The sequence below is a fragment of the Gracilinanus agilis genome, chromosome 1 (genome assembly GCF_016433145.1).
Source record: "Gracilinanus agilis isolate LMUSP501 chromosome 1, AgileGrace, whole genome shotgun sequence".
Lineage (NCBI taxonomy): Eukaryota > Metazoa > Chordata > Mammalia > Didelphimorphia > Didelphidae > Gracilinanus > Gracilinanus agilis.
Window position 1 is genome coordinate 704,976,338 of NC_058130.1, and position 10,788 is coordinate 704,987,125.

Here is a 10,788-nt window from a genome sequence, read left to right on the forward strand (position 1 = left end):
GTACTGGCCTTGGAGTCAGGAAGATCAAATCTGCCTGCCTCAGTTTTTTCATCTGCAAAATGGGAATAATAGCACCTACTCCCTTCAAGATAGTTATGTGGATAAAATGTTACATATTTGTAGGTGAAGGGCAGGAGCCAATAAAAGAGAAAAAATGCATAAAGGAAGGGATGAAATAGTAGAAATGCAGTTCTGGAGGAGTCAGAAGGGCAAAAATAGAGGGATTTGCCTTATTAAGTTGAGGAATAACCAGAGAAATCAAGGAGCTAATAGGAGAGTGGAGGAAGGGCTTGAGGAAGTGTGTGGAAATTCTTTTATATCTTTAATGAAATGTGTAGACCAGGATGGGCTCTTAGGAGGGTGGGTATGTAACTTGTCTACCCTCCTTCCCTTAATTCATGTATTCCAAAGCCATTCCTGTACACAAATTATTGGAGTAAAGGCACAACATAAGCCATGATCTCAAAGACCTCTTGATGTGGCAAGAAGGGAATAGATGTGCACATTCAAGAGCAAGATACCAAATACCAAGGACAGGTAAAGATGCTTTCTGAGGAACTTGGAGAGACCGTGTTCACTGGGTTGGAGGAGGAAAGGAGAAAGTTATTATAATTATATACATAAGAGGAGAGCATGATATGGGCCTGGAATGCAGGCATTTCAGCAGTTGGGAGGATTGGACAGTTCATTCCAGCCCTTGAGCAAGAAGGAACTAGAAACATTAGTATAGCTTGCTTCGAATGGTTTGTAAATAACAAGATAAAGCTGGAAAGAGATTGGAGTCAGATTATGGAAGGCTTTGCATGCTGGGACACAGCATTTATGCTTTTACTTAGTGGAGAATCCCTGAAGATTTCTGATTAGAGGGATATGAAAATGGTGCTGGAGGAAAGGAAAGTTCCTCAGTAGTGGGGATAGAGAAGGCTGATGACTGAAACCAGGGCAGTAGCACTAGGAAAAGAGCCTGATCTAAGGTACTAGAGGTAGAGTCCACAGGACTTTGAAATAATGGAAGTAGGAATCCTGGAAGGTAAGCAGTTGAGGACGGAATTGAAGATGAAGGATGTGAACCTAAGGGTCTAGCTGGTATATGAAGATGAAGGGTCTAGCTGGATGCTGAATATACCAATCCTTTTCAGGTAAATATCAAAGGGAAGAATTGGGGTTGCTGAGTAATGTTAACAGCTGGGGTTGTGTGTGTGAAGGAATCCCCAAGGGAGGGCATGACAATCTCCTGGCCTTGCCTGGGATAGTTTATAACAGTGATTCCCAAAGTGGGTGCCACTGCCCCCGGTGAGTACTGCAGCAATCCAGAGGGGTGGTGAATAACTGTAAGGGGGCGGTGATAGTATGTGACAGGAGGTGCTAAGTATATTTTTTTCTGGAAAGGGGGCAGTAGGCCAAAAAAATTTGGGAACCATTGGTTTATAAGGTGGCATCCTCTCAAGAACACGGATGTTTGTGGATAAATATTTCTTCCTGTATCATTTAATATACTGCCTTGGGTGTTGGGTTGCCCTGGGTGTACTGGGGTGGGGTGGGTAGGAAGAGGAGGGATATGTAAGATTAAGATCAGATAGGCACAACTCCACCTGATCCTGGGGTATTCAAACTTAAGAGTGCATCTTTTTGTTCAAATTATAGGAAACATCAACCTTTATGCTCTGTCCTCCCTCATCTCTGGTAAATATCTTCAAGAGAGGCAATAAGGAAGGAGAGGGTTCTCCTCACAAAATGGGACATCTGTGAATATTTCGGGAATCATAAAGAAGTCTAGATCTATCTTTCCCAGCCCACCCCCCAAATACTAAGCCTCAAACATTTTCATTTCCAAGACAGTTTCTCTTCAAATCCTTCTGTTGCTTTCCAGCAATGATCCTGAGCAAATCAATTACTCCTGGGCTGTTTCCTCATCTCTAAAAATGAAGAGTGGCAGCTAAGTGGCATAATGGATATATCAGGTCTGGAGTGGGGAAGAACTGGTCTTAAATCTGAGCTCAGACTCTTCCCAGCTGTGTGACCCTTATTAAGATAAGTTAACCTCAAACGCCTAGCCCTTACTCTTGTGTCTTGGAATTGTTACTAAGACAGAAAGTAAGATTAAAAAAAAAAAAAAGATGAAAAGATGGGTAACTGATCCAACTATCTTTAGACCCTTTCTCTGCATCAAGTACCTGCTATTTAAAGGGTAAGAGGTTAGTTTCTGCTGAAACCAAATTTACATGTATCCAAACTGCTTTAGAGGAGTACAGGCATAGCCCATTCCTCATTCCTGAGGGCACCCAAACCCTAATCACCCAATTTTCTCATACACCCAATTTTTCAAGCTAGCCACTTTTACCTGATCCTGTTCAGTCTCCTCATTTAGCCATTCACACAATCACATTGAGAAACTTAATTTATTTCTGGTGGGAGAGAGGAGAGGCTGGCAGTGCTGGTGGGGCAAAGCCAGTTCTTCTGCCTCACCCCCACTCTTGCCCATCCAAGAGAACTGGTCAGACCAGGCTGCATCTGATGGCCAGTGGTTGACCATGCCTGTAGGATGGACGAAATGTGCCAGGCAGGGCCAAGGTGAATTAAGCCCAATGGTGTGGGAAGATGTCCACATGAAGGCATGATCACTTGGGGGGCCGGTACGCCAGCTTCCGGCTCTTCAGCACTGACCACTTGTGCCTTTTCATGGCGTAGATGAGGGGGATCAGCAAGCCAAACATTAGCAGCATCTGGGGAGGCAGACCTCAAAGAGCTCAGGGAGGAACTCCCTTTTCCCTCCCTCCACAGGCTGAGGACTCTTGCCCCAATAACCCACCCTCTCCTTCCCACCCACCTTCCCCCTGCCCTAGCCTCTCCTAGGCCTTTATCACCTTGAGCCCCATTAGTTTGCGATGATCATGCTCTGGTTCAGATGCCCAACGCAAGAAGGTACACACATCCTTTGCTAACTGTGACAGAGTGGCCGGTGTGCCTGTGGAGACCAGAACAGTGATATGATGAAGGCAAGGCACTACCAACAAGATCTACAAATAGGCCCAGACCACTGAAGGAACTGGGCCCAAAGCAAAGGGACCGTGAGGACAAGTCCCCTTGCTAAGATGATGGGCTGACAGGATTTAGGAAGGAGTGTTTCCTGATTTTATGGGTCAGGCAATGCCTCTGGCAGGAGCCTTGAGCTTCCACGTCAGCCCTGATAATATAAAATAATAGGGAAGGGTCATTGCATTCAGAACTAAGAGGTCTTAGCCCAACATGAGGAAACTGGGGCTCAGAAGAGCAAGAGAATTACCTAAGGTAACACAGGAAGTAACAGAATAAAATATGGGAGAAGAAGGCTAGGAATAGTGGGGAATGGGAAGGAGTAAGGCATAGTGAGATGGAATACAAATAGCACACAGCAGGTAGGGAAAAGGAATAGAAAAAAAAATGGAGGATGGGGGTGGTATGAAGCTCACCATCATCATATTCAAGGATCTCATTGTAGATAGGGGGTGCCATGGCAATGGCCTGGCCAGGAAAGTAGGCATTGAAGTGAAGGCCCTCTCGAAGGGAGACTCCAGCAGGTGGGTCACAGTATCCCGTGAGCAGGGAAAAGACATAATCCTCACCGCCATGCCTGGCCCAGAACACAGTAGTCAGTACTAACTATATTCTCTCAATCCAATCCCAAGCCCTTGAATCACCCACTGGGGTCTTTTTAAGTCCAGGACCTTGCTTAGTCCAAGAAAAAAAAAAAACAAAACGTAGTACCTGGCTCGGATGATGTAGCTAAGGTCGGGGGGTAGTGCCCCATTGTTGGCAGCTCGAGCAGCCTCTGAGTTGGCGTAGGGTTTGGGGAAATAGTCAGAAAGCTTCCCTGGCCTCATGAACATTTCTCCATCTTCATTAGGGCCATCCTGAACCTCTATCTAAAACCCAGACATTGTTATTGAGCTATTCAGGGGTAGTCTATCCCCAAGTACCCAACTTCCCTCTCCCAAATCTCCCAAGACTCCCTGATGACAGCCATAAGCCCCTTCTCCATACCTCTCCCTTGAAGAGACCCCCAGCCCTTTTCTGTTCCTTTAGATCGATTTCACTGTCTCAGGACCTAAACCTCTGTTCCGGTACAATCACATCTTCCTCACCTCCTCTGCCAGGGCTTTGGCTTCTGACTCAGTGTAGCACACACCCACTAAATGGCGATAAGCCAGGTAGTCCATGCTGTGACAGGAAGAGCACACCTGCTTATATACCTGGAAGCCCCGGCGAATGCTGGGATAGAAGAGACAAAGAAATCAGGGAAGCCTCAAGTGATCCTCTACTATAGCCAATACACATAAATATCCTGGGCAGCCAGCTGATTTTGTTCTCCATTCTACCACCTCCCACCACACCCTATCAGAATGTTCTACCCATTAGCTTAAATTCCCAAGCATCAATAGCAAAAGTCCAGACCTACCTGGTATGGTCCAAGGAGGAGAGGTAGCCTCGGTGAGACCAGGGGTAGTTTGGTGGGTGCAGCTCTAGGTCACTGGCACCTACAGCAGTGTGCAGGGCCACAGCAAGCCCTGCACCTCCTGCTGCCAGCATGCCCAGGGCTGATAGTACCACCTTCCGGCCCCTCGAGAGGCTTGAGAATGATGACATTGTGGCAGCCTGCAAGGTACCCACTCAACTCAGAGCTCATGCCACCCTCACTCAGGGCTCTCATCAGCTCAGTGCCTCAAGGTTCTCCTTCCCAATCTGGGAAGTCCACAAGGCTCCAATAAGCTTACAACCACCTCCCCAGCCCTGTTCATCTCAGAGCCCATATCCCCAAAGAAATGGCATTTATACATAGTTAGATTGACTATGGCTAGCCCCATCCCCACTCCCAGGTCCTCTCTGCCTCCTGGAAAGAATGGTGGAGGAAAACTGGGTTTTAGGTTTTAGTCCTGACTTTGTCATTGATTCACTGTGACTATATCCTAAGCAAGTCCATTCATTAATTGCTGTGGTCTTCTTGGTCTTCTAATCAGTAAAAGATGATCCCTAAAGTTGCTTTTTCTAGTTCCAAATCCTATAATATTCCTACACGGCTGAAGTGCTTTCTAGGCCCAAGACTTATTTTACCTATACTAACTGGGGGAAGGGAGGAACTATTTTCAACAAGGCCTAGGGCCCCCTCCATTCTTGCTCCCTTAGAAACAGAAAAAGTGACCATCCTCCATCTTTTTCTTTCAATCCGAACTGGAGACCAGCCCTCAGGGTTCACCCAACCCATCCCTAGATATAAGGAATGAATTTTAAGAGGTTTATGAGAATGAAGGTGAAGATAGGTCTCTTAAATAAGGAGAGAAACTCAAGGTCAAAGGTAGCTAGATACTGAGGTCAAGCCTAGAACCAGAGAGGAGGGGTACCATGCCAAGTAAAGGTATACAAATACCTCCTATCCCTGATGAGCAGGATACTCGGGAATCCTAGTCAGGATTCTTCTTTTTCTAGACTAGCTTGTGAAGGGGCTCTACCTTATCCTTAAAGGACCTTACAAATCCTGCTCACTTACTTCCTATCAAGAAACTACACCTTATTGGTGGTCTAACCTCTCTTCATATCCCTCCTCTCCACTCTAAGGTAGCAGGGACGGAAAATAGCATGCCCCCCTCTTTCTTCTCTAACTTCTACATCCAGGGAATTCAAGTTGCCAAAAAAAAAAAAAAAAAAAAAGGCCAAGGTCACACCTTTCTTTGTTCTTCAATATGGGGACAGCCAAAGGTGGAGAAATCCAGGAGTGAGGGAATGAGTAAGAATGGACCTCATAGAGTCCTAAATATTTAGTGGAGCAAGGTGGGCTGCCAAAGACAAAAGGAATTTGAAAACAATGTAATCCAAGAGCAAAAACCTACTTCCTGATAGTCAGCTATCTAGCCTGGGGGCTGATTAGAGACTGGAGCTCCAGGTTAGGGAAAGGACCTACACCTATACACAGAGGGCTGATGGGCAGGGATCAGACTGCAAGTGTCTGGGGTGGAATTTCTCTAGGGTATGATCTCATTCTTTCCCATTACAGTCCCCTACCCAATTCCTAGAGAGGAAGCAGAGCCTAGGGCTAGATAAGTCACAAATGCTTACCCCTCCTCCTTTGTACTTTGTGACAGCTTCCCTCCCTAGCCCACAGTCCTGGGCCAAGGTCACCTCAGGCTCCATGCCAAGGGTAGAGGGACCATGGGAGTTGAGCCCAAGCTGAGGGGCTCCGTGGCCCCAAAATAATCTAGGAGGGGGCCACACAACAGATTCAGAGCAGCCAGTAATTAGTCATGGGAGGTCATGCATAGAAAGCCCAGGCCACAGGGTGGGGTTGTCCTCAAGCCTGACTTTTACAGTGACCTCTGGGGCAGGGAAGCGGGGGTTTTAAAGGGAAGCTCAGGTAGACAGGGACTCCCAGGAAGAAAGGACTGGGGGGTAGGAAGAAGGTAGGGACCCGATGGGGGCTGGAAAGGGCCTTGGGGTGAAAGATGAGGGGGATTCGGGGAAGGGAGTGGTTCTGGCAGAGACTGTGACATCTGACAGGCCCCAGACTACCGGCATCCATCTAAAAAGAGGAGGGTCGGGCTAGTGTAGCGGGGCAGGGAGCCAAATCCAGGCCGGAGGGTGGGCTGCAGGGCAGGGGCATGCAACCGTGCATGGCTCGAGCTGCAGAGCAGGGACACGCTGCCAGGCCAGGTACGGGCTGTGGCGCAGACACCACGGAGCAGCGCCTGGGCCGCGGTGAGAACCCGCTGGGCCGAGCCTAGGCCAGACCGCACGTCCGAAGCCGTGACCTTCAGACAGGCTCGGGGCCGCGCGGGGACTCCCGGACGGGACCGAGGGAAGGGGCGAGGAGAAGAGGGGGCGGCGCGCGCTCACCTGAGGCAGCCGCAGCACGAGAGGCCCGGGCCTCGCTCCGCCTAGCAGAACCCGGCCATGAGCGCGCGGAAGCCCCAGCCCAGACAAGCGCCCCACTGCCCCGGCAGCCGCCATCTCGGGCCTCCTCAACGCCGCCGCCACCACCGTCCCGTGAGCCCGTGCGGCCCCGGCAGCGAGGAACGAAAGCCTCGCGAGAGCCGCGTCGCCGGGTTAGGCCGCCGCAACGAGGAGGAGCCACGACGAGGAGGCCGGGTGCCAGACTGCCCAACCCCAGTGCCGCACAGCCAGTATGAAAGCAAGTGGGGGCGGGGTGTCAGGGTCCTGAAAAAACGCGCCTGCGCAAGGAATAAGGCTTCAAGGGTTGTACAAGGTGAATAAGACCTAGAGTGCCTGTAAACACCAGAGGGCGATGCATGAGGGAGCACCAATCTCTTTTTGTTGCCATGGAAATAGAGGGATGGTAAATGGACCTCTTCTGTTGTCATAGGAACGGGCATCCTTTTCCTAGTATATGGGAATTGGGTAGTTCCTGCCTTCCTCAGGCAATAGAAATAAAATAAGAGTGAGAGAGGAAGATGGTTCCTGGAGAACATTTGGTCCAACATCTAAGCAGGAATTGCTTCTCCATCATCCTCAAGGAATATACAGAAACTATTAACAATAGATATTTCTATAGAACTTTATCTACCCTTCTGCTTTAACAGAATTGCTCAATTTCTTTATTCTTGAACACTCTCTTTTTCTTGGGTTTTTCTATTTAATGCTCCTTTTTAGTTTCTTTCCATCAGTCATCATTAGTATCACTCTGAATGTTTTGTTGTTGTCCTCTCTTGTCTCCACACTCTCACTTGGTGACCTCATCGGTTCCTATGGGTTCAGTTGCTATCTCAATGTCTGTTTCCAGATCTATATGCCATTCCAGTCTCTCCTGAGCTCCAGTATCACATTATCATTTGCCTATTTTGAATTAGATGTCCCATAATTATCTCAAACTCAACATATCTAGACCAAAACCCATCTTTCCATTCAAATTTACTCTTATTCCTGTCAAGGGCACCACCATACTTCCTGTTTCCTGTGTTTGAAACCTTGCTGCCATCTTTGACTCCTCAATCTCTGTTACCCCCACATATCAATCAGTTTCCAAATGGTGTTATATTAAAAATATTTTATTTTCCCAATTACATGTAAAAATGTTTAGTATTCATTTTTTTAAAAATCTGAGTCCCTCAAAAGAAATAAATAATAAAATGAGTTCCAAATTCTTTCCCTCCTCTCCCTGAAATGCAAGAAATTTGAGATAGGTTACATATATGCCGTCATGCAAACATTTCCTTATTAGTCATGTTGTGAAAGACCAAAAAATGCACAAAAATAAAAAAAATTAAAAAATAGTTGTTTTGATTTGTATTCAGACTATCAGTCCTTTCTCTAGAGGAGTATGGTATTTTTCATGATGAGTCCTTTGGAATTGTCTTGGATCACTGAATTGCTGAAAATAATTAAGTCATTCAAAAGCTGACCATTACACAATATCATACAATGTTGCTGTTATTGTATACAATGTTCTCCTGGTTTTGTGTGCTTCACTTTGCATCATTTCATGTAAGTTTTTCCAGGTTTTTCTTAAGTCTTTCTTTTAGCATTAAATGATTTATTTTATAGCACAATACTATTTCTTACAACCATATATCACAACTTGTTCAGCCATTACACAATTGATGGACATTCCCTCAATTTCCAATTCTTTGCCACCAGAAAAAGAGTTGCCATAAATATCTTTGTACAAATAAGCCCCCCCTTAATCTCTTTGAGATACAACAGGCCTAGAAGTGATATTGCTTAGATAAAAGGTATGCACAAGTTTATAGCTCCTTTGGGTATAGTTCCAAATTGCTTTCCCAAATGGTTGGATCAGTTCACAACTTCAGCAACAGAGCATTAGTGTTCCAATTTTCTTACATCCCCTCCAATGTTTATCATTTTCCTTTTCTGTCATATTAGTCAATCTGATAGGTATGGAGTGGTACCTCAGAATTGTTTTCATTTGCATTTCTCTAATCAAGAGGGATTTAGATTATTTTTTGATATGACTATAGATAGTTTTGATTTCTTCTTAAAACTGTCTGTTCATTTGACCATTTATGAGCTTTGAGCCAAATTTATAAGAATAGGGGCATCTAGGTGACTCAGTGGATAGAGAGCCAGATCTGGAGATAGGAGGTCCTGAGTTCAAACATCACCACAGACACTTCCTAGCTTTGGTAATCCTAGAGTAGGTCACTTAACCCTAATTGCCTAGTACTTACTGCTCTTCTGCCCTGGAACTGATATTTGTATCAATTCTAAGAGAGAAGGAAAGGATTTTAAAATTTTTATAAGAAAACAAAGCACTCCCTATTTGACAAATGGTTAAAGGTTATAAACAGGCAATTCTCAGATGAAGAAATTAAAACTATCTTCAGTCATTGAAAAAATGCTTTAAATCACTAGACAGGGAGCTATTGAAAATAAGTGATAGTGTAAGGGTGAACAGAACAACCAAAAGCAGCCCAAGCACAAGCAGCCTGCCTGCTCACTCGAGCCCCAGCAAAAAAACCAACAACCACCACCAACAACAACCACCATACTGCCCCTGTGTGGGATCCACCTGTTTAAGCCCAAATCCACACCAGGATGTCAGAAAAGGGAACCCTGGAAGGAATAGGGAATGTTGGGGGATGTAGTCCCCAGGATATATATATTTTTAAAACCCACAATAGAATGTGTATGACAGAGAGGGCTATCCATTGGAAGAGAAGGAATGGAATGGAATACTTCAAACAAGTAAGGGATTAGTCTTGGTAAAGAGTAAGACCACTTCATCATGTGAGATAGGGGTGAAGGAGGAGAGAGTGGTAGAAGGCATCTTAATGATAGAAGATGAGAAAGATGGAGCTCATGGTGAATTTTTTATGTAAAATGTAGTTCAAGGATCTCAAGGATCTCAGACAGTAGGGACAGGGGAGCTATTAGTTTTAAGGAGGATGAAAAGGTTTGGAAGAGCTGCTATGTGGAGTAGGATATAGTGTTTTGATGAAGGTAGTGTAATTGCCAAACAGCAGTGAGGACCGAGCTAAAGTTGTGTAATATAAATTCATAGTGAATATAATAAAAAATAATTCAGTCATTTTATCTATCTTTGTTTAGCAACATGCATGTTGGAGTGAAGATAGAGAATGGTGATATAAAAAGGTGATATAAAAAGGTATTCAAGAGAAGAGTACAGTATAGAGTTGAACTGGTTCAGCAAGGGGCCAAGACTGGGAGAAGAGGAGAGTGTGGCTAGTACAGAGGAGATGTCCTGGGAGAGAATTAAAGGGTCAAGGGATTTGACTACAGCTGAAAAAGTGGCTTTTGTAAGGTGACAACTTTGAAAAACACAGAACCACTAAAGTAGTTAGAAAGAATAAGTCAGGACAAAAGATGGTGCTCAAGATTCTGCCCCCACACAGAGTTAAGCACGTAATACCACACAGAGCCAAAGCTCTGAGACTCTAGGAACAGTGTCTCCGGAAAAAAACGTACTGCCAAAGGAGATTTTCCAAAGAGTAATAGAACTTGAGGATCTTATATACCTTTTGGGGAATAAAGGACAGGAAAGCATAATTGATTAGCTTCACAATGTACATCTGGGAATGAAGAGTCCAGGGCTGGATTATCCGGGAAAGGTAGATGCTTTACAATGGTTACAAAAGGATGATTCCAGGCAGGGGCTAGGCTACCTGGGAGAGATCTCAGACACAATGGAAGAAACTTCTAAGACAAAAAGGATACTTAATATCTACCTAAATTGAGTTCATTAGGTACTTTAAGGTTTATTGTTCAGTCAGAGACAAAGGTCAGTCTGGACTTCCCTTAAGGCAAGTTTCCAAGGGACAGGGGAAA

The 10,788-nt window shown here is 45.4% G+C and overlaps 1 protein-coding gene across 1 annotated transcript; it reads right to left on the minus strand.

Moving 5' to 3' along the window:
* Nucleotides 1-2,380: 2,380 nt before the first annotated feature.
* On the minus strand, nt 2,381-7,058 carry LOC123232016 (cytochrome c1, heme protein, mitochondrial). Its single transcript, XM_044658352.1, has 7 exons — nt 6,862-7,058; nt 4,436-4,632; nt 4,122-4,248; nt 3,745-3,902; nt 3,450-3,610; nt 2,865-2,965; nt 2,381-2,723 (listed from the first exon to the last, which is right to left on the minus strand). Exons 1-7 carry the CDS (start codon nt 6,973-6,975, stop codon nt 2,619-2,621), a joined length of 963 nt encoding a protein of 320 aa, XP_044514287.1. The 5' UTR covers nt 6,976-7,058; the 3' UTR covers nt 2,381-2,618.
* Nucleotides 7,059-10,788: the final 3,730 nt, after the last annotated feature.